This window comes from Molossus molossus, unplaced genomic scaffold (genome assembly GCF_014108415.1).
Source record: "Molossus molossus isolate mMolMol1 unplaced genomic scaffold, mMolMol1.p scaffold_m16_p_13, whole genome shotgun sequence".
Taxonomy (NCBI): domain Eukaryota; kingdom Metazoa; phylum Chordata; class Mammalia; order Chiroptera; family Molossidae; genus Molossus; species Molossus molossus.
The window spans coordinates 47,116,041-47,141,050 of NW_023425348.1; the positions used below are offsets into that span (position 1 = coordinate 47,116,041).

At 37.2% G+C, this 25,010-nt stretch overlaps 1 protein-coding gene across 5 annotated transcripts in view; it reads right to left on the minus strand.

The window, feature by feature from the left end:
• The window catches only part of NUP98 (nucleoporin 98 and 96 precursor), a 121,218-nt gene that overhangs the window by 69,012 nt on the left and 27,196 nt on the right, over positions 1–25,010 (minus strand). For 3 of the 5 annotated variants that reach the window (XM_036259060.1, XM_036259064.1, XM_036259065.1), the window contains exons 7-12: positions 24,347–24,527; positions 22,309–22,472; positions 18,937–19,074; positions 15,724–15,862; positions 9,374–9,466; positions 809–949 (exon numbers count right to left, since the gene is read on the minus strand). In XM_036259060.1, the coding sequence (XP_036114953.1) occupies positions 809–949; positions 9,374–9,466; positions 15,724–15,862; positions 18,937–19,074; positions 22,309–22,472; positions 24,347–24,527 (856 nt within the window). The remainder of the gene's footprint in view (positions 1–808; positions 950–9,373; positions 9,467–15,723; positions 15,863–18,936; positions 19,075–22,308; positions 22,473–24,346; positions 24,528–25,010) is intronic. The other 2 variants (XM_036259063.1, XM_036259061.1) reach the window with 2 other exon arrangements.

Consider the following 25,010-nt stretch of genomic DNA (forward strand, 5'->3'; position numbering starts at 1 on the left):
GGAATTTACTAAACAGTTATATTGGGAGAAGTAAATAAAGAACAGAGTTGATAAATGAGCTAAATTTTCATCTATCATTAAATAGTTTAATTTACGCCCTGGCCAGTTTGGCTCAGTGGTTGGGGTGTGGGCCTGTGGACCAGAGAGTTCCAGGTTCGGTTCCCGCTAGGGTCACATACCAAAAAAAAAAACACACAACAGCCCTGGCCAGTTTGGCAGCGGTGAGAGCATTGGCCTGCGGTCCAGAGAGACCCGGGTTCGTTTCCCACTAAGGTCATGTACCTCGGTTGCAGTTTGTCCCAGGCCCTGGTTGGGTCGTGCGTGCGGGTGGCAGCCACCTGATGTGTACCTTTCAAGTCAATTTTTTCTCTCTCTCTCTCTTCCTCTTTCCCACCCCCTGCTCTGTCTGAACAAAAAATGGGAAAATGTCTGAACACTTGGGTGAGGGTAAAAATAAATAAATAAATAAAAATAAAAAACAACAAAATATTTTAATTTACTTATATTTAATACAGCAAAACACAGCAATATAAGCACATCATTCAAAAATATAAACTTAATTATTTACCAAATAAATTAAAAGCTGTAATAAAAGTGGTTTCTTTGGGTGAGTAGGTCTGAGAATTGGGAAGCAGGGAAGACTATGATCTCCTACAAGTCCTTCTGAACTACATAATTATTCAATGACATGTATCCATATACTGCTTTGGTAGGGGTGCAACAGAGATGAAATGGAATATCAGATCAGCAAGTTGAGTATTAGCAAGAAATAAACTGAGAAAAGCCTTCTAAAGTGACTGACACTTACCTACTGGGGCCTGGGGGGCTCCAAAGCCCAAAGTGGCTGTCGTGGTATTAAATCCAGGGGCCCCAAAGGCTCCTGTACCAAGAGGCCCTCCAATCTTAGGTTGGTTGTTCCCAAACAAAGAAGCCTGTCCAGCACCAAGAGCTACGGAGACAAGAGGAAAGAAAAATGCGCCACAGAAGATTCTTTGAATGTTATACCAGAGATCAATTACTTAAAAATATAATACATTTGGAAATTCATAATTTGTTGACCACTCATTTCAACAAAAGAGCTAATACAGTAAATAGTAAATATATGCCAGGCACTGTACTGAGTACATTATACATTACAGGTAAAGTATTTAATCTCTCTGTGTTGTTTCCTCAACTATAATGAGATAGTTAACACATAGTTAAATATTTATCCTAACATTTAAAACAAAATACATATTAAGCAAGTAGATGTCTGGTAGATACTAATACTCTATATAATAACTAGTATCATCTCATTTAATCTTCATTAGCCTGGAAATAGGAATTATTATCCCCATTTTACAGATGAGAAAAGTAAAGGTTTAAATTCAGCTTAATGTCACAAATGTAGTAAATGGTGAAACCGGGGTTCAAACCTCAGTGCATCTGACAGTACATCCAGGGCTCTCAACTGCTCTATAGTAAAACAGATTTTGTAAGAATTAAAGTTAATTTTCCTTAAATTTCAGTATTTGCAAATCAAAATACTCAATGTCATCTTTTTGACGTACAGAAGCTAAACTATAAAAAAACAAACCCAGCCCTGGCCGGCTTGGCTCAGCGGTTGGAGCGTCGGCCTGTGGACCAGAGAGTCCCGGGTTCGGTTCCCACTAGGGGCACATACCAAAAAAAATAAAATAAAATAAAAATAAAAAAACAAAACCAATATATTTTCATTGAATAAAAGTAGTAACACTTTAAAGTATTCCATCTCATGAAAACTATGTCAGACTTTTGTTTTATAAAAAGCTGAATGTCTTCCTTTGAGACTACATGGAGGGACCTGGAAAGTATCATCCTAAGTGAAACAAGCCAAACAGAGAAAGACAAATTTCATATGATCTCACTGATTTGTGGAATATAATGAACATAACAGTTTGAGGAATGGGGTAGTCCCAGAGACGCGGAAGCGGGATACAGACTGACAATCCCCTAAGGAGTGGGGAGGTGGGGGAGGGATGAACCACAGAACTTATACGCATGTATGCATGAACAGTGGACATGGACAACAATCTGGGGACGGGGCAGAGAGGGGAGGGGGAGGGGGGAATCAGTGGGGGGGAAAAGGAGAATCATCTGTAACAAAAATTAATCAATAAAAAAAAAAAAGCTGAATGTCTTGTGATAAAGTTTCTGAAGCGAATCAAGTTTTAGCATGAAACAGATCGGATAGAATAAGAATTTATTTTCACCAGAAGGAAACCCATCGCAGAAACTTGTAATGTTTTATTAAAACCAAATGATTCTTGCTTATGGATCTTGTCAACAGTGATTTTTAAAGTACAAAACAGGGAGAATTCAGTTATTTAGAATAAATTACTGCCAAAAATTATTTGAAAGATCTCCATCCCCCTCTCTTCAAAAAGTTATTGGTAATTTAGAAGATCTTAAGTTCCTACTAATGCATCAATACATCTTGACAGAGATATGAGTTACCAGGAAAATCACTAAAATCATTTCAAAGATGTAACATTTGGAAGTTAAAAATGTCAAATGGGAACTGCTTTGAAATTATAACCAAAAAAGGAATAGAAAGTTTATACTCAGAAAATTCATACAATATAAACTAGTGAGTGAGGGTGACTACTAAATGAACAAAACATTCCCTAACTGTCCAATCTCATTATTAACAAGAATACAACAATGTAGTAATAAGATTATTTAGCCTTTAAAAGCCCCATTCGGGAACAGGGACTAGGCTCTAAACTATTAGAATTTGGTGAAAATTCCAAGAAAAACTAAGTTATATTACTCCCTCAAAAGACATAGTTAATGGCCAAATTTCAGGACTCTTTACTTTTCCAGGTAGCAAACACATCTTTATCACCCCCCCAACCCCAAACTTAGATGAAACCCAAATATATAAAGTGGATTAAAATTTCAGTTCTGAATGCGTGTGTATTTTCCTCACCTTTGCAGCAGCCCTGGATAAAGAACCATGAAACATTCTAAATACTACCATATTTCAATAAGCCACAAAATAATAAAAAGACATTGAGAGCTTCAGGTGACCTGGAAAGGGACTCTCATAAAATGACCTGCATACTGTTACAATTTATCAAGGGAAACATATGCATTTTATCCAGATCTGTCTTATATTATGGACAAGAAGTTCTTTATGCTTAAAGGACTTACTAGGGACATTCTGGTGTATGATAATGTCAATTTATGAAATATGCTGTATTTATGATTAGGTGTAGGAATCATAAGGCTAAAGAAGATATAGGGGGGCACAATGGTAATACTGACCGTAGAAACTCCTCAATAAAGTGAAAATGATATTCCTTTTGAGACCTTCTAATAAAATTTAGAATTTAATTTTATCTATGTTATCTATCACCATGGGGTAGACTTATCTATGTATATCTTAGTATAACAATGAATGATACTAGCTGTACCCTTAACCATACAACTTCATGGAAAATTTTAAGTACTAAAATATTATTATTATTATTATTATTACTTCTAAGTAACCACTAATGATAATACTACCAATGATAATGCTAATAGTTAATATAACTATGAAAAAGAAACTGATACATTCATGATTTAAGGAGAGTTCCTTCGTCTGAGCACATCAGGGGGAAAAATATCCCATGTCAAAGAATAATATAAAATATTTTATACTGATTAACCACTTAAAATCTAAATGTACAAAAAAAAATCTTTTGTACTTGTACATTTCATATTTCTAGTCAACTATTCATGAGGTAAGCAAAGGCCTATGTTATAGGGAATTTTACTTCTGTTGAGGTATGAGTATGAATCTCTATCACTCACAAGAAGCTGCACAGGAATAGCCATTTAGCTTATGTTCCCAAAAACACAGCCCAAAGCCACAGTGCGATTCTACTTATGACACCATGAAATGCAGAGTTCATGAATGTGGCTGTTTATATACCGTACTCTCCAGACACATTCCTCTCAAAGCTAAAAAATCTGCTTTAGCAGATGTAATTAATCATAAAAGAATTCCAATAGGCCCTGGCCAGTTTGGCTCAGTGGTTGGAGCATTGGCCTGCGGACCAGAGTCCCAGTTCGATTCCCACTAGAAGCACGTACCTAAAACAACAACAACAACAACAACAAAACAAGAATTCCAATAGTGTGTGTGTGGTGATTCTCACAATTCTCATTTCCCTATATGATCTGCTACTAAGCTTGGGGTTCTAAATTATTTATTAATTCTACTTGGTTTTAAGTTTATTGGGAACAAGGCATAAATGAGGAATATATAACAGTAAAAAAATGCAATTCATTGTCCGTGAGGTAGAACTGTTTCAGAAAAATAAAATATATTCAAACTAATGAAAAGGCTGAGATATTATACTACTGTGGAATAAAAAACAATAGCATCACAAAAAAAGGTGATAGAACATGTACTAATCTTGGAATACAAAAGAAGGAATTATTGCTAATCATAACCTGCAAGATCAAAAAGCCAAAGAGGCCCGGCTGGTGTGGCTCAGTGGTTGAGTGTCAACCCATGCACCAAGAGGTCGCCAGTTCAATTCCTGGTCAAAGCACACGTTCAGGTTGTGAGCCAAATCCCCAGTGGGGGGCATGTAGAAGGCAGCCAATGGATGTTCTCTCTCATCAATGTTTCTATCTCTCTCTCCCTCTCCCTTCCTCTCTCTCTCAAATCAATAAAGAAAAAAAAAGAAACCAGAGGAGCTCTGGTCAGTTATGCCCAGTGGTTAGAGCGTCAGCTTGTGGACCAATGAGTCGTGGGTTTGAGTCCAGTCAAGGGCATGCACTTCAGTTGCAGTTCATCCCGGGATCCCCAGCCCTGGTCAAGTTGTGCAGGAGGCAACCAGTCGATGTGACTATCACATCAATGTTTCTCTCTCCCTCCCTCCCACTCTCTCTGATGATAAAATAGAAAAGTATCCTTGGGTGAGGAAAAATGAATGAATGAATAAATAAATAAGTAAATTAATTAATAAAATTTAAAACGCCAGAGAGGAAAAAAAATGACAATTTTGACCATGTAAAAATAAGACTTATATAAGAAGACAACATAAACGAGATGAAATCAAGACTTGGTGGAAATATCTATAACAGACATTAAAGTAGCATCTTACCAAGATTTAGACTATGTTTACCATACTGTCTAGAGTCAAAACTACCCTTGGGAAAAACCCTCAATTTGCCCACACCAAAGCTACTTTCCCTCTGAAATTAGAAGAGAACACTGATCCCAGAAAACTTATTCTGCTTAAGTTTAGGAATCACATTGTACAAAACACTTTTTTTAGTTCTACATGCGGTAGAATTTAGTAAGTTTTTTTTTTAATTTTTTTTTCTTTATTCATTTTTTAGAGAGAGAGAAAGGGAGGAAAGAGAGAAACACCAATGAGAGAGAACATCGACTGGCCATCTATGCCCCCCACTGGGGATTGGGCCCACAACCTGGGCATGTGCCCTGACCGGGAATCGAACCTGCGACCTCTTGGTGCCATGGGTTGATGCTCAACCACTGAGCCACACTGGCCGGGCAAAATTTAGTAAGTTTAAAAGCTCAAATGAGCCCAGCTAGTGTAGCTCAGTGGACTGAGTGTTGTCCCATGGTTTGATTCCTGGTCAGGGCACTTGCCTAGGTTGTGGGCTCCATCCCCAGTAGGAGGCATGCAGGAGGCAGATGAGTGATGTTTCTCTCTCACATCAATGTTTCTATCTCTCTCTAAAAAATTCAATAAAAACATAGTTAAAAAAACAAAAAGCTCAAAAGAAACTGTCATATAACCAAAATGAGTTAATATCCACAATATATAAAGTACTCTCAGAAATAAATTAAGAAACAATGACCAAATATTAAGGAATAGAGAATTCAAAGACTCACTGCCCAATAAATATACATAAGGATATCCTTTACCACTAATTAGTGAAATACAAATTAGAATATAACAATTTTCACTAACATGCATGTAAAGATTAGAAAATCCAACAATATGAAAATGTATAAGAAATTAGCACTTCTGCCCTGGCTGGTTTAGCATCAGCCCAAGGACCAGAGTCATGGGTTTGATTCCGGTCAAGGGCAAATACCTCGGTTTCTGTTTGGTCCCCGGCCCTGGTTGGGGTCATGTGGGAGGCAACCAATCAATGTGTCTCTCTCACATCGATGTTTCTCTCTCTCTGTCTCTCTCTCTCTCCCTCCCTCCCACTCTATTTAAAAATAAATGACAAAATATCCTCAGGTGAGGATAAAAAAAAAAGAGCAATTTTATACAATGTGAGCAAAAATACAAACTGGCATTCTTTTTAGAAAATAAATTGTTACCAAGGTCGACTAAAATTCAAAATCTGTGTCTAACAGAATTCCAATTCTAAAAATCAATAATATATAACACCAAAACACCCAAAATTATGTCACAAGGATCTTCATTACTACATTGCTAATATAAAATAACTCAAATGTCCATCAAAAAAAGGAAGTTAAATTATGTCATGTGTATGTATTTGCATTATGTGTATATATGCACACACAATAAAATACTAAACAGTTATATTTAAAGATTCAAAGAATGAGTTAGAGCTATAATATAAAACAAAAGAAAAACTATATGCCCAAAATGTCGTGGAAAATGAATCAAACCAAAACACAGAATACTATCTAAGGCACTTGCTTTCGGTTTGAAACATTTTGACTGCAGTGCATAATATGAAATACACTGAGACCCATAACACTCATACACAGGTGGGCCAAAGTAGGTTTATAGTTGTTCCTATGAAAAATAATTAAAAAATAGTAATATAAGAATAAACTGTTTCGAGTACTCACAACTGTAAACCTATTTTTGCCATACCCTGTATATGTAACTGAAACGAAAGTTAAATAAAACAATACTTAACCTTGCTTTGTACAATAGTTTAATTAAAATTCCAGTTCATTTAAAAAAAAATGCTAGCTGCAGCCTACTATATGTGTGTGTGTATTTTCTTTTTATCCTCACCTGAGGACATTTTTCCATTTTTGTTCAGATAGAGTGGGGGTGGGGGGGGAGAGAGAGAGAAACATCGACGTGAAAGCGCAACATCGAGTAGCCACCTCCCGCACAACCCCAACAGGGGCCAGGGACAAACTGCAACCAAGGTACGTGCCCTTAGCAGGAAACGAAGCTGGGTCTCTCTGGACTGCGGGCCGACGCTTCAACCACTTAGCCAAACCGGCGAGGGCTGCAGCCTATTATATTAATACTACATCCAAGTAATTACTTTTTTAAAGATTTTTCTAAAACTGATTTTTTAGAGAGTGGAAGGGAGAAAGAGAAAGAAAAAGGGGGAGAGAGAGAGACAAACATCGATGTGAGTGCACACCCTCCTGTACACCCCATACTGGGAATAGAGCCAGAAACCCAGGGAAGTGCCCTGACCAGGAATCAGACCAGCAAACTTTTAGTGCATTGGACAATACCCAACCGAGCCACATCAGCCAGGACCCAACTAATTATTGCATTTCATCATGTGGCTTAAAAACACTCATGTAGAACATGGTTCCATTTAAAAATATAAAAAGCCGCCCTGGCTGGTTCAGCTCAGCAGTTGGAGTGTCGGCCTGTGGTACAGAAAGACCCAGGTTCAGTTCCCGCTAAGGGAATGTACCTCAGCTGCAGTTTGTTCCCGGCCCTGGTTGGGTCGTGCGGGTGGCAACCACTCGATGTGTCCGTTTCACATCGATGTTTCTCTCTCTCTCTCTTCCTCCTTCCCACTCTATCTGAACAAAAAAAAAAAAGGAAAAATGTCCTCGGGTGAGAAGAAAAAAAAAAGAATATAAAAAGCCTATACATAAAACACATATGTTTAAATGTATATGAATATGTATGTGTGTATATTTAAGCACATGTTTGAAAAATATGTATAAAGGGGGTCTGACAAGATACATGCCAAACTTTCAATAGCTCTTACTTTTGAAAGATGTGGACTTTTGCTGAATTTTTTTTTTTTTAAATCCTCACCCGAGTATATTTTTCCATTTATCTTCAGATAGAGTGGGAGGGAGGAAGAAAGAGAGAGGGAGAGAGGGGGGGGAGAGAGAGAGAGAGAGAGAAACATAGATGAGAGAGACACATCGACTGGCTTCCACCCACACGACCCCAACCGGGGCTGGGGGCAAACTGCAACCTAGGTATGTGCCCTTAGTGGGACCCGAAACCGAATCTCTCTAGACCATGGGCTGATGCTCTAACCACTGAGCGAACCCGGCCAGGGCTGAACTTTTTTTTTTAAAGCACTAATATCTTTTATTTTTTTAAAAATGAAACAAAACAAAAAATGAATAAAATGAAACAGTTCATAGAGTACAAAATGTTCTATTAATGACAGCCCTGGTCGGTTTGGTTCAGCGGTTAGGGCGTCAGCCTGCAGTCCGAGACCCGGGTTCACTTCCCGCTAAGGGCACGTCCCTCGGTTGCAGTTTGTCCCCGGACCTGGTTGGGTTGTGCGGGTGGCAATCATTTGATGTGTCCCTCTCACATCGATATTTCTCTCTCTCTCTTCCTCCTTCTCTCCCTCCCACTCTGTCTGAAGATAAGTGCAAAAGATTCCTCAGGTGAGGATAAAAAAATAAATGTAAAAACTAAATAAGATGACAGCTAAATAATCAGCGCATAGAAGCAAAGACAGCAGATAATTGTTAGTGAAAGCAGAGACCAGTGGAAATAAACAGTCTGCAAGTAAATGACTACACCCATGGTCAGATGAACTGGAAAAGTAGGTGTAACTATATGCTTAAACAACTTTATTGAACTGTACATTATTGACCATCTCATTTTAGACCATCACCACCCTCCCATTGTTTAAAACAGCTGGACAAGTAGAAGGGTATCTTCAAAGACACTGAAACATAATTATCAATAGCAGGAACAGAGACAATGGCATGTCATTTCAGCTGTGTATCAAGGTGAATAGAATTGAAAATGAAAAGTGTGCACAGATGTTGTAAAAGTCAATGTATTTGGGTAATAAAGCTTACTCAATAAATAGTTCAAGGTCCTAAATCCCAGTCACAAAGGTAACACAGAGGATCTAGAAGTTTAAAATGTCACCATATTACCAAGTCTTTCATTTCATTAAATACTGAAAATCCCAGATAGATCAGGACTATCAGAAGACAAATATTTTGTAGAAACGGAGCATATAGCCTTTAAGAGAAATGTGGCAATGTTTTAAAACCTGGTAAAGTATAACTGCTGGGCAAGTTTTATAAATCCATTTCTGAAAATAAAAGTCTGGACCTTTTATTTCCAGGCCTATGATCAAACACAAGTCTTAAGTTCTAGCAATTAGAAAGCTAAAATTATCACTTCCTAAATCTCATGGTACAGTTCCTTACCTGTTCCAAAACCTGCACCAAGCCCAGTTCCCAGAGTCCCAGGTCCTGGTTTACTTCCAAAAATACTATTCCCACTGGTATTTGTGCCAAAACCTAGAAAGACAAAAGAGTAAGTGGTCTAGACTTTAAATACAACTCTCACTTTCCTATATAAGGGACTTTTTAAAGCAAAGGAGTCTGACCCTAAGTTTTACATTTTTTCAGTTAGATATCCTAAATGTTAGGCTAATTAAAAATTTAAATTTAATGCCTAAAAACAGACCCCAATCTTCCTATTAATGTATTTCAGCCTTTAAATATCAATTCAATATAGAATAATATCCAACTTTTAAAAGCAAAGTGATTATGCTTGAAGTTGGGAAATATTTCCTTTGTAAGGCTCAAATCCTCCAACCTATATTTCACAATTAATTATTAGAACAAAAACTCATTCCCTCAAATTTTCACTAAAAAATAAGACAGTCAACAAATACACTTTACTGAATCTAAAAGTTCTTGCTAACAGAAAATTACCTATAAAAATCTCGAAAGCAGCTCTTGTTTTGAACAAATGGACCTTGAATGGATAACGTGTGGCAGATCACACATGAGAAGTCTTAATGGTGTCACACTCAACCAGCTCTAGGAGCACTCAAGGACTCAGCTAGCTGATATTAAAAAAAATAATTATCATTCATAAACTTTCCTTGAAATAAATTGTTTCAAAGAAATGATGATGGAAAGTTGAACAAACCATCCTCCTTCACTATGATCCATCACTCAGAAAAATTCTGACACCCTCTAAAGTCCACAGATCTTCCCAACAAAAACACGTACATTGCATTACTGCTATTATTTTTCTTTTGCTCAGATATGTTCACCATGTTTCTGCACTCTTTTTGGAGCTACATACCAACAAAAAAGCTAATGAACATATCATTAATCTCTTTTATAAGAGAAAAAAAATAAATAAATCATTGGCTATCAAACCCTGTTTGAAGAATACTTGAAAATGTTTTTAAAAGATATAATGGAGAGCCCTGGCCAGTTTGCTCAGTGGTTAGAGCGTCGGCCTGCAGACCAGAGTGTCCCAGGTTCAGTTCCCGCTAAGAGAACATACCTCAGTTGCAGTTCGTCCCGACCCCAATGCGTGGGTGGCAACCAGTCAATGTGTCTCTCTCACATCAATGTTTCTCTTTCTCTTCTTCCCTCCTGCTCTATCTGAAGATAAATGCAAAAATATCCTCTGGTAAGAATTAAAAATATATATATATATCATGGAAAGGAACAAATACAAAAGATTTACAGAATAGAGTATCTTGGAATGTATGACAGTATCACCTACTAAGATTATACTAGGGTCAATATTTGGGTTATTATCTCAATGAAAAAGATCAAGAAAAAAAGTTGAAAAATTTAAACAATTTAAAAACATATTTCTAATGTCATTTAAAAATCGAAGCAAGTAATCTGACTTAATCTCAATTATACATTCATTAAATCTTTTCAATTGTGCTAACTAAAAGTTTTGCTACAAAAATAGAGTACTCAAGCACAATCAATTCCTTTACAAAAAAAAAAAAAAAAAAAAGTACTTGGAGATATTATTTTTCTTTTTGAGGTAAAATTTAACCAGAAAGGATCATCCATTCCTGTAACAGCAGAAAACAAAATATTTGTGAACTACCTCAAACCCACAGGAGGGAAAGAAGTCCCAACTTACACTGTTTATACCACACATTTCCTCAGATTCTTACTGACAAAAGTTGATCAACTCGGTCATTTCAAAACAATTTTTAAAATTAAAAATAAGAACAATTAATTAATTAATGGTCAATTAATTTACGACAAAGGAGTCAAGAATATACAAATGGGAAAGGATAGTCTTGTTAATGAATGGTATTGAAAAAACTGGACAGCCACATGCAAAAGAATCAAAACAGATCGCTATCTCACACCATACACAAAATGGATTAAAGACAATTGTAAAACCCAAAACCAACTAATTCCTATAAAAAACACACAGGTGGTAATCTCCCTGACATAGTGATGATTTTATAAATGGGACACCAAAATCAAAGGTAACAAAAACAAAAATAATCAAGTGGGACTACATCAAACTAAAAAGCATCTACACATCAAAAGAAACCATCAGTAAAATAAAAGGCAACCTACTGAATGGGAGAAAATATTTGGGACCCACACATCTGATAAAAGATTAATATCCAAAATACAAAGAGCTCATTCAACTCAATAACAAAAAAGATAAAAACAATCTAATTAAAAAATGAGCAGAGGATCTGAACAGACATTTTTCCAAAGACATACAGGTGGCCAACAGGTACACAAAAAAAATGCTCAACATCACTAATCATCAGGAAAATGCAAATCAAAATCACATAAATTATCACCTCACACCTGTTAGAATAGCCAACATAAAAAAGATAAGAATTAAGTGATGGTAAAGTATGTGGAAGAAAGGAAACCCTTGTGCACTGTTGGTAGAAATGTATGGTGTAACCACTATGAAAATCAGTATCAAAGTTCCTCACAACATTAAAAATAGAGCTGCCATACAACCCAGCAACTACACTTCTGGACATTTATCCAAAGAAAATGAAAAAACGAACTAAAAAAAATATATATGCACCCCTATGTTCATTATTTACAATAACCAAGATATGGAACCAACCTAAATGTCCAACAATGAATGAAGAAAATGTGGTGTATATAAATATATATATGAATAGAACATTATTCCGAAATAAAAATACAATGAAATCTGGCCATCAGCAACAAGATAAAATTTGGGGGCATTATGCTAATCGAAATAAGTCAGACATAAAAATACAAATAACAGCCCTGACTGGTTTGACTCAGCAGTTAGAGCATCAGCCCTTGGACCAGAGAGACCCGGGTTCAATTCCCGTGAAGGGCATGTACCTCTGTTGCAGTTTGTCCCCGGCCCTGGTTAGGGTTGTGGGTAGCAACCAGGTGTTGCGTCTCTCTCACATCAATGTTTCTCTCTCTCTCTCTCTCCCCCCCTCCCTCTCTCCCTTCTGCTCTATCTGAATATAAATGCAAAAATGTCCTCAGGTAAGGATTAAAAAAAATACAAAAAACGAGCTCACAATACAGAGAACAGACCAGTGGTTGCTAGAGGCAGGGGGTGGGGGAATAGGTGAAACAGATAAAGGGGAGTCAAAAGGTACAAAACTTCTGGTTATAAAAAGTCATGGGGATATAATGTACAGCATGGTGACTATAGTTAATAATACTGTATCGCATATCTGAAAATTGCTAAGAGAAATTTCTCATCACATGAAAAAGAAATTTTGTAACTATGTATGGTGACAGATATTAATTGGATTGTGGTGATCATTTCTCAATATATATATAAATACTAAATCATTATGTTGTATATTTAAAACTAATGTAATTACACCTCAAAAATTCAGCTTGGCCCTGGCCAGGTAGCTCAGTTGATTAGATGGTTATCCCAATATGCCAAGGTTGTAGGTTTAATCCCTGGTCAGGCACATACACAAATCAACCAATGAATGCCTAAAAAAGTGGGACAACAAATCGATGTTTCTTTCTCTTCCTCTCCCCCCCTCTGAAATCAATTTTTTTTAAAAATCAGTTTAAAAAAACTTTCTAGCCCGGCTGCTATGGCTCAGTGGTTGAGCATCAACCGGTGCACCAAGAGGTCGCTGATTCAATTCCGGGTCAGAGCACATGCCCAGGTTGTGGGCCCAATCCCCAGTAGGGGGCATGCAGGAGGCAGCCAATGGATGTTCTCTCTCACTGATGTTTCTATCTCTCTCTCCCTCTTCCTTCCTCTCTCTCTAAAAATCAATAAAAAAAAACAAAAACAAAACTTTTTTTTTTTAAATGGTCTAAGAGCCCTGGACAATTTGGCTCAGAGGTCAGAGCATAGGCCCGAAAACCAGAGGGTGGGGCAGGTTTGATTCCCAGTCAAGGGCACATACCTGGGTTGCAGGTTTGATCCCAGCCCTGGTTGGGGTCATGAGGGAAGCAATCAATTGATAAGTCTCCTCATATCAATGTTTCTCTCTCTCTCCCTTCTACTCTATCTAAAAATCGAAAAATATCTTCTAGTGAAATTACCAAACAATCAAAAAAGTGTCTGAGATAGTTAAGGAGCTATTTGTATACAAAAGCAGCACAGAAGAGCCACTGATTTATTGCTCAGCACCATATTATCAATACTCAAAGGATCTTCACCCTCTTTAAATCTATCCATTCATTCAGTAATTCAAACATTATCATATAGTCACTTAAACATGTCCCTGCTGGGAATAATTATTTACCAAGAAAATGAGCTGATAAATTTAAAGAATGACTGAAGGATCTGACACCACCAATTAATTGTAGCAGGTGTCCCAACTTTCTTTTTCCTTTATTGATAGTAGAGAGAGAGAGGGGAAGGGAGAGTGAGAGATAGAAACATCGATGACAGAGAACATCAACTGGCCGCCTCCTGCACGCTCCCACACTGGAGATCTGGCCCACAACCTGGGCATGTGCCCTGACCGGGAATCGACCCAGATACCACTGAGCCACACCAGCAGGCAAGGTGTCCCAACTTTTAACACTGTGAATTAATCACTACCAGAATGAAGCACAATTCCATACTGGATAACCAACAATGGCATAATGATGCCCTCAAATCTTGGTATAACCCTATTCCATTTCCAAATTTGTTATATGACTTACTTCTAAATCAGAAGATTATCTCAGCTTCCCAAGAAAATAGGAACATAAAAAAAAAGCTTTACTTGGATCTGAATCCCTTGAGGGCAATAATGGAATAAGTTCATCCAAGAGTATAACAAAACTTGCCACCCTGCAACCCCCATCTGACTTATAAAAATAAAAGGAATCCTTCCTGTTAGGGCTCAAAAGTATTCATTCTTTAATTCATTTAATGAACTTTTAGTGAGCACCTATTAATTGCCAGGCACTAGGTCAATATTGAAGATAAAATCTTCAAACAAACCAGAAATCTGAAATCATGGAATAGTATCAATACATTTCAGAAGTGCAACCTATTTTATCAAGTATAGCCTACAAAAGCAATATGTCAGACAGAAGTAACATTTAATTTTGAACATGAAGTGTGCTACAAATAAATACATATTTTTAAAGGGAGCAAAAACTGGTTCTTGAGGGGGCTAAAAAAACCACAATGGTTTATTGCCCTCCATAAAATACACAGATAGATACATAATATAGCTCTTTCTCCAGTATGTTACAAGATCATTTAAAAACTCAGTGAGCCCTAGCTGGCGTGGCTCAGTTGGTTGGAGTGCCATCCTGTACACCAAGAGGTAGTGAGTTTGATTCCTGGTAAGGGCACATACCTAGGTTTTGGGTTCAATCCCCATTGGGGTACATATGGGAGGTAACAGATTGATGTTTTTTTCTCACATCAATGTTTCTCTCCCTTGCTCTTTCTCTAAAATAAAATTTTTTAAAAAGTCGCTGAAAATCCGTGTGATTACTGACTTATGGCAAATAACCATATCTTTGCACTCAACTCTCACTAGACATCCAGGACCTGATGATGTATCTGAAATCCTTAGAAAAAATTCAGACCACTATTTCGTTTGGTGATAAAATGAACTTTCCATTTCTGATTTAACACAAATAATGTTGAATTTGTTTGAAAACTTAGGTAGTTATGGAAGGCATTTAACATAATACTTATACTAAATGGATTTTAGTTTTTCTGAAGAGTAGTTTAGGGATTGTTTAGTCTAATCTGAATTATTATTTAATCTTATCTGAATTTTTTACAATGAACATGTACTCGAATATAAAACTTTTGCAACTGTAAGAAAGCTAAATCCACAAAATCAAAAAGGATCAACTTTCAATAAGAATCATCAAATCAGAATAAACAACAAAAACATGTAAAAAAAAATCATGAAATCTAACCTGTATGAAACCTGGCCTAATAGAAAGTGTTATCTCAACCAAATATGTTTCATTTATGGCTTCTCAACTACTGGCTAAGTAATCCAAAAAAAATGATGTTTCCTTATTTTGAAAAAAATCTATCTCCATTACAGAAACAACTTTCTGCAAAGTACTGCTGCATGTGCTGTATGGCCCTTTTTAACCAAAGCAGGAAATTCAAAATAATATGAGTGAGGAAAGGCAATTTAATCTCTTCTAAGTATCTCAACCCATGTCCATGATTTTAAACCTTTCCCTCTTGTACTGACATCGAGCCACAGCTTACCTGAGAATTTTTAAATATTCCCAATCACATGAATCAGGAGAATGATGTGTGGTATAGTCAGTGTAACTTTAAGAGAGCCAAACCTGCTTTTTATATGTACCAAAATTGGAAGTGTTTGTATTGGTTCCTAAAGTCAGGGTTGGTTTGTTACCAAAGAGCCCGCCACTGGTTGTACCAAATGAAGGAGCACTGGTTGTGCTGGTTCCAAATGTAGTAAGCTTGTTATTGCCAAACAGGGTCTAAAAAGAATAGAATACAGGAAAACTTTTAGCATAAAGATACACTCTAGACAGTAAAAGAGATTACCTGAGGTATACAGGATTGGGTGTGAAGTAAGGGAGAGATGTCATTACTATTATAAAAAAGATAGAAGGAGGATCAATAAAGACTAGCAGAAAAGTAAACTAGTAGGAGCAAGATTAACCTTATGAATACAGAATGCTCTTAGCCTGAGAAGTTAATGTAAAACCCTCAGCAAACCCAAGATTTCAGTGAAGTGAAGGAAAAAAAAGATAATCAAATACATTTTTTACCCGGTAACAGAAATGTATCATGTTTTTAATTTGCCAGTAGAAACAATTACAATAAAAAATTTAAACATGCTACAACATGAACTTTCAAAACATTATGTTAAATAAAATAAATCAGTCATAAAGGCCACACATTATGTGATTCCATTATATAAAATATCCAAAGTAGGTAAATCCATAGACAGAAAGTAGGCCTAAGATAATTACGGGTAATAAGTGATGAGGATCAAGTTTCCAAATTTACTATGGTGATTGGTGCACACTCTATGACTATAATAAAGGCCACCTGAATTGTAAACTTTAAAAGGGTCAACTGTATGGTATGTGGATTATATCTTAAGGTTATTTAAAAATAACTTTCAGCCCTGGCCGGTTTGGGTCAGCGGTTAGAGCGTCGGCCTGGGGTCCGGAGAGACCCGGGTTCGGTTCCCGCTAAGGGCACGTACTTCGGTTGCAGTTTGTCCCCGGCCCTGGTTGGTCGTGCGGGTGGCAGCCACTCGATGTGTCCCTTCAGGTCAATGTTTCTCTCTCTCTCTCCCTTCCTCTCTCTCCCTCCCACTCTATCTGTACAAAAAATGGGAAAATATCCTCGGGTGAGGATAAAAATAAAAACAAATAAATAAATAACTTTCAGAGGCACTATATAATTTTCACAATTTCTCACCTCAATTAACTAACCAAATAAGGTTAAGGAACAACAGATTTTAATCACCACAAAAACATAACCACATGTTTTGGAGATTTTTTTTTTTTAAACTACCCACAACATCATGTTCAAAGGTTTTTATAATGAGTACATAATACAGACTGACTGTGTCATACAGATTCTCACATGGTTTAAGTGGTAATATGGAATTTACTATTGTTTTCAGGTCAAGTACATTTTGAAACAGTAAATTTTTACTGAAATGACTTAACAAGGAAAATAATTCAGTTAAGCCTCCAGCAGCATTAAAATTGTGAACACATCAACAATTTTAACAACTTAACACCTAAAATATTTAATTCTCATATATCATATCAACTTGTCACCCAAAACAGGATAGAACTGAGAGTTAAAAATTACCTGATTTAGCCCTAGCCAGTTTGGCTCAGCGGTTGGAGCGTTGGCCCACATACCAAAGAGTCGCGAGTTTGATTCCGGTCAAGGGCACGTACCTCTGTTGTGATTTGGTCCCCGGCCCTGGTCGGGGTCGTGTGGGAGGCAACCAATCAATGTGTTTCTCTTACATCAATATTTCTCTCTCTCCGCCCCTCCCTCCCAATCTATCTGGAGATAAATGGAAAATATCCTCAGGTGAGAATTAAAAAAGAAAAAATTACCTGATTTATTTAAGAATGAAAACATCTCAATTTAGATTCAACAATTAAAATTAACAAATGGGAGTGATAGTTTAATATCAGAAATTGTCCTGGCCGGTTTGGCTCAGCAGTTAGAGCGTCGGCCTGCGGTCCAGGGAGGCCGAGGTTCGGTTCCTGCTAAGGGCGCGTACCTCGGTTGCAGTTTGTCCCCAGCCTTGGTTGGGCGGTGTGGGTGGCAGCCACTCAATGCGTCTCTTTCACGTCGATGTTTCTCTCTCTCTCTTCCTCTCTCTCCCTCCCACTCTACGTGAACAAAAAATGGAAAAATGTCCTCAGGTGAGGATAAAAAAAAAAAGAAAAGAAATAAACTGCACACAAACACTGAGGCAAAGAAGTTTAAAAAAGAACTTAATATTTGAAAATTAACCTACAGTAAAACCTGGATAAAATGGACTACTTTGGGTGAGGGGGTGTCCATTAAACCATAAAGCCTGTTATATAATAAAGTAGGTTTTCTGAATGTGTATGTTAAAAAATTGACAAGGCTCCCCCCCAACTCTATCTAAAGATAAATGAAAAAAATACTCATGAGGATTAAAAAAAAAAAGTTGACAAATTAACCTGTTTTTACGTACGTAGACATGTTTGTGTAATTAAAATTATGTACAAAAAATTTAATTTCACAGAAAAGTTTTCTATTATATGTATTACAGTAATTTTAAATTTATACTGAATAGGTCTAATAAATGCATGCATTCAGCAGTCACCGAGAGTAAACAAATGCACATGGCTAGGGAGTGGCACATGCCTATTGCAGGCACAATCTCCAATAAGGGGGCATGCAGGAGGCAGCCAATTGATGTTTCTATCTCTCTCTCCCTTCCTCTTTCTCTCAAACAAAAAAATCAATAAAATATATTTAAAAAACAACAACAAACCGCTGAAGAAAGTCCAACCACAGACAACAAAACCAATTGTCTCAAGCCATGTGGTGTGATCATGTGCTAATCATTCACCGAACACTTTACACGTGGTGACTCTTAGATTTAAATATGCAGACTATAGTCATAGATATGTAATATTTCTTTATGTCTGTGAAATTACAACAGTGTTTACAACATATGGCCTATTTGCTAAAATTTGTTAAACATAACAGTGAATTAATAACAACAAAAATAACATGTTAATTATAAGCAAATCTTGGTTAAAAGCATTTTAAAATTAAGATGTTCATTTTCACATGACATTCTGAACTGAAAATTCTGTCCATTAAATCCGAAGTCCATTAAATCAAGGTCTGAAAAATTGAAGGTTGACTGTATTAAAGTTACCTAGTTATTTTAATTTGCACCAAGTTACCATCATTATCAAATCATACAAATACTCAATGAAAATACTTGAAAGACGGTCAAGTTTTTTTTAGAAATTCCTTTAACAGACTTAGACACATCTTCATATTATAATCAACTATAAAAACCTACCGAACCAACAGCACCAAATCCAGTATTGGTCTGCCCAAAGAGACCTGTTCCTGTTCCAAATGCCGTTCCAGTGCTGGTGTTTGTAGCGGTCCCAAAAAGACCTCCTGGCTGTGAGGCTTGGGTTACTCCAAATAAACCCTGCAAAAGGCAATCCAGATAAAAAGACATCCTTCAGCAGTCAGTTTTAAGAATCTTAGCCTAATAATAGTAGTTATAATTTTTTTTAATTTATGTGATAGGTAGTATGCTTAACACTCTACACAGAGCATTTCTTTTCTTCACAATAACCCTAAAGAGCAGAACCATTTTCCAAAAAATAAAAATAAAAGCTCAAAGTAGTTAAAAATTTGCCCAATATGTCACAGCTACTGAGTAGCAGAATCAGATTTCAAATAAGCAAAGCTTATATCATCCAATGTTGATGAAATTTTACTTATGCATCAGTTAACAAAAGAAAAATACTGCTCTAATAGACTATTGCTGAATTAAGAATTCTAAGTAGTGGTTTTAAACAATTTCATTGAGACATAATTCATATACCATTAAATTTACTCATTTAAAGTAGACTTCAATGGTTCTTTTAAATATAGCCAGAGTCCCACAACCATCCTCACTCTCTCTAAATTTAGAACACTTTTATCACTATAACAAGAAACCCCGGGCCAATTAGCAGTCACTCTCCATTCCTAGATAATCAATCACTGATCTACTTTCTGTTTCCATGGATTTGTCCATTCTGAACATTTCATATAATAGAATCACACAAAATGTGGTATGTCCTGGCCGGTTTGGCTCAGCGGCTGGCGTATTAGCTTGTGGTCCAGAGAGACCCGGGTTTGGTTCCCGCTAAGGGCACATACCTCGGTTGCAGTTTGTCCCTCCGACCCTGGGTGGGTCGTGCAGGTGGCAGCCACTCAATGTGTCCCTTTTATGTCAATGCTTCTCTCTCTCTCTCTCTCTCCCCCTCCCCGTCCCACTCTATCTGAACAAAAACAACAGAAAAATGTCCTCGGGTGAGGATTAAAAAAAATAAAAAAATGTAGTGTTTGGTAAATGGTTTCTTTCACTTGGCATGTTTAAAAGGTCCATCCATCCCTGGCTGGTTTGGCTCAGCAGATAGAGCGTCGGCCTGCGGTCCAGAGAGACCTGGGTTCAGTTCCCGCTAAGGGCATGTACCTTGGTTGCAGTTGGTCCCCGGCCCTGGTTGGGTGGTGCGGGTGGCAGCCCCTCGATGTGTCTCTTTCACATCGATGTTTCTCTCTTTCTTTCTCTCTCTCTCTCTTTCTCTCTCTCTCTCCCCCTCCCACTCTATCTGAACAAAAAAATGGAAAAATGTCCTTGGGTGAGGATAAAAAAATAAAGAAAGAAAGAAAATAAATTAAAGGTCCATCCATGTTGTAGAATGTATCAAAGTACTTCACCCCATTTTATAGCTAAATAACATTTGTGTGTGTGTGTGTGTGAGTGTGTGTGTATGGACATTTGGGTTGTTTCCACCTTTTGGCTACTATGATACAAGTTTGTGTACAAGCTTTATGTTTTCATTGCATTTGGGGAAATAAATGTGTGCAACTTGGTATTTATACATGGTATATAAAGTAGTAGTGCTCAAGCAGTAGTTGCAAATATTTTCTCCCAATAGCAGGTATTTTTGCTTTCATGATGGTAACTTTCAATCCACAAAGTTTTTAATTTTGATAAAGCCCAATCTCTTTTTTTTTTTTTGCTGCTTTTGCTTTTGGTGTTATAGCTAAGAAACCACTGCTGAACTCCTTTTCCTCTAAGAGTTGAAAAGATTATTTTTCCCCATTGAACTATCTTGGTACTCTTATTGACTATCAATTGTCTATAAATGTAACGGTTTGTTTTTGGACTCTGAATTCTATTCCCCTGATCTATGTATATAATGTTATGCCTACACTGCTATCTTGAGCACTACTGCTTTATATTAAGTTCTAAAATTAAGAAGTGTAAGTCTTCCAAGCTTTCTTCTTTTTCAAGACTATTTTGGTGCCCAGCCGGTGTGGCTCAATGGTTGAGCATCCACCCGTGTACCAAGAGGTCGCCAGTTCGATTCCTGGTCAGAGCACAAGCACAGGCTGTGGGCCAAATACCCAGTGGGGAGCATGTGATAGGCAGCCAATCGATTTTCTCTCTCGTTGATGTTTCTATCTCTCTATCCCTCTCTCTCTAAAATCAGTAAAAAAAAGACTATTTTGGTGATTCTGGGTTCCCTTCTGTTCTTTGTTGTTTATACTATGAAAGTGTGTCAAATACTTTTTCTGCACCTATGGAGGTGATCATGTGGTTTTTGTCCTTTATTCTATTTCTATGGCTTATTATATTATCATATGCTGAATAGATTTTTCTGGGATAAATCACACTTGGCCATGATGTATAATCCTTTTTATATGCTGCTGAATTCAGTTTGCTAGTATTTTGATGATTTTGGGATCTAGCTGTACTTGTTTTATAATCAGGCACAGTATCTCTAAAACTCAGAAAATACAAGAAATTAGAGATATACCAGGTAAATTCCAAGAATTCTAATTAAAAAATACCTCAAATTACCTTTAATTTTATACTTCCCTAAAATGGCAATGATGTAAAGAGTTTCTCTTTTACTTTCTGCACAGAAGTAGCAATTATCCAACATGGCTCTAAGTTTTGGTTCTCCTTTTATTTATTTTAATAAACTAAACTTCTTTGCTTGAGTCTGCTTAAGGGAACAAGCTAAAAGAACATTTTGAAATACAGCCATGCCCTGGCTGGTTTGGCTCAGCGGTTAGAGCATTGGCCCTCGGACCAACGAGGTGCGGGTTCGGTTCCAGTCAAGGGCACGTATCTCATTTGCAGTTCGGTCCCAGGCCTGGTCAGGGTCATGAGAAAGGCAACAAGTCAATGTGTCTCTCTCACATTGATGTTTCTTTCTTTCTCTCCCTCCCTCCCACTCTATCTGAAGATAAATAGAAAAATGTCCTCAGGTAAGGATTGAAAATAAAAATAAATAAAATATAGCCACAATATGAGTATTTTCTCCTATAATCTATAGAATAGCTGGAGTCAACGCCCTAAGGTGTAGTTTCAGGATGGCAAATTGCAGCACACTAAGAAGCTTTAAGTGATAAGAAAATATGGTCAGAAAAGATAAGTGACTTGCTCAATAGCCTCTCAATGAGTACAGAGTAGAGCCTGAAATGGAATCTAGGTCTTAATTATTCAAAGATTTTGCTGTCTTCTCTTTACTATATACCATCAGTCCTTAAGAAATGTAGTACAGGTAGAACTCACTGGTTTTACATGATTAAAGCCTCCTTCCTTAACTCTATACATAAGACCTAGAGTTTATTATGGGTCGGTCTGTTTCCTTACCATGGTGTTGGTGCTTGGCTGTCCTAGCGTGCTGGTATTACCAAAGGAAAAGCCAGTGTTCTGGGTGGTTGTAGCCTGGGCAAATGGTTTGCTGAAGAGGCTGGTAGTTTGCTGATTCTGTTGGCCAAAGAGACCACCTGGATTTGTTCCAAATCCAGTTGTACCTTTCAGAAAATAGAAATAAATGAAAGGAAAAATAAATGGAGAAAAAACACAGAACAAAAAAACCAAACCTCACATTATCCAGTTACTATAATAGTCTTATGATATTGACTATATATCTCTATTACTCTACTCAAACTGAATAAATTTCATTTTCTATCCTCTTTCACCTAACTCCAGAGTTGCTTCAGACTTTAATTCCTACAATAATACTCTGACCCCAAGAACCCTGGTGGGCTAAGTAATCTTCCTTCTTGTGCTTACAGCTTTCTTCTATTTTAGAAGATAGCATGTTACACTCGAAGTCTGTGTGTGCATTTTAACCATGTTAGACCAAGCCTTTCTTGAGAATAATATAGTCAATATAGTATTATATCAATATTGTATTAATATAGGCAGCAGAGGGTGTGACACAACAGTAAAGAATATGTGGCTAGCCCTGGCCGGTTTGGCTCAGCAGTTAAGAGCATTGGTCTGTGGACCAAAGAGTACCAGGTTCGATTCCAGCCAGGGGCATGTACCTCAGTTGCAGTTTGTCCCCGGCCCCGGTTGGGGTTGTGCGGGTGGCAACCAAGCAATGTCTCTCTCTCACATCGATGTTTCTTTCCCTCTCTCTCTCTCTCTCTCCCACTCTGTCTGAAGATAGGTGTAAAAACACCCTCGGGTGAGGATTAAAAAAAAAAAGAATATATGGGTGGCTAAAGGAAATCACAGAATACCAAAATTGAAGAGAATGTTAAATACAACTCAAATATGTGTTTATTGGTGTACTTGTGTGTGTGTATGAATGTATAGATCCATCTAAAAAGCTACAAAAAAGTCCAACTTCACCTGGCCAGTGTGGCTCAGCGATTGAGCATCGACCCATGCACTAGGAGGTTGCTGGTTCAATTCCCAGTCAGGGCACATGTCCAGGTTGTGGGCCAAATCCCCAGTGGGGGACATGCAGGAGGTGACTAATCAATGTTCTCTCTCATCCCTGTTTCTATCTCTCTCCCCCTCTCCTTTCCTCTCTCTCTAAAATCAATAAAGAAAAGAAAAAGAAGTTACAAAAAAAAATTCTAACTTCTGTTTCTTTCTCCAAAAGGAAACTGGTGGTTGGAGGAGGGAAAGGAGAGATGTTTGGTTACACACTTTTCTTATATTCCATGAACTTTGTATCATATATATATATTACCTTTTCCAAACTAATACATTCACAAAATAATTTAGTAATCATCCTAAACTTCCCTCTTTCACATCCATTAGCAAATCAACTCTATAGTCAAACTGGGTCCACAATCTGACTCTCATCTCCATGGCACCATTCTCATTCAAGCCACATCATCTCTCATGTAGACAGAGCAACAGCTTTGCTAACTGATTTCTTTCCACCCATGTCTCCTTACAATCTACTCTTAATATAATAGCCTTCAGAATGCTTCTTCACTCATAATCACATGACTTCTCTCTCTAAACCCTTTAATGGCTTCCCAACTCAAATAAAAATTGGAATCTTGACACTGGCCCACAAAGTCCTACAAAATATTGTCCCTATATTTCCCAGTACTTCTCATTGTTCTCTGCTCTTTGACAAAAACTCAAGATTTACAGTTTCCTCTAGCCAGAATGTTCTGTCCCCAGAAATTTGTACAACTTTATCCCTCACCTCCTTCAGATAGGTTACTGCTCAAATGTTATCAGTAAAGCCCTTCTTAACCATCTTCATTAAAAACTGTATGTCTCTCCACCCCCACATACATACCAGGCACTCCTTATTCCTCCAGCAACCCTGCATTATTTTTCTCAATAGCACTTACAACAAAATGACAATTATAGTTTACTTTTAGTTATCTGTCCCTCCTCAATATGGCCCAATATGATGTCAAATGCTTACTAGTGCCAAAGCCTGTTTTGTTCTGACCATATGCAAAGCCTGAATTGGTGGTGGAGGAGCTGAAGAGTCCTGTTGCACTAGAGGTGGCTGGAGAAGACCCAAACAAGCCAGTCGTGGTACCTGCTCCCACCTGGTTCTGTGGGCCTTTCCGGTTAGCCTGATAATCCTCTAAACGAAGTTCCTAGAAAGAGAGAAAACATATTTCCAATCTTACTATACAGCCAAAAAAATTACTTAGGAGACTAAATACCTGAATTTAGTAATCAATTCTATGATCACATAAGAAACATGACTATAAAACAGACAACTACAATTGACATTAACTTACTACCATTATAGATAGATAACAGTTCAATAATGTATAATGGACATTAAAATCTATACCATATTTACCATTAAACTACAGGCCAAAGGACCAACCCATCATAATTTTAATTTTCCTTTATAAACAATATCTTTTTTTAATAGAAAACCTTATCCAACATACATGTTCCAGCAAAAAGGCGATATAAAATTAGAGTTGGTGTACACCACTGCCTCAAAAAATACTGGAAAAGGATGAAAATTTAGTGCGATTTGCTGATTCTATTTTAATGCACTCAAAACTAGACATGCAACTGGCATTAGCTCCAAAATAAAAGGTTGGGATTGAAATAAAACTACA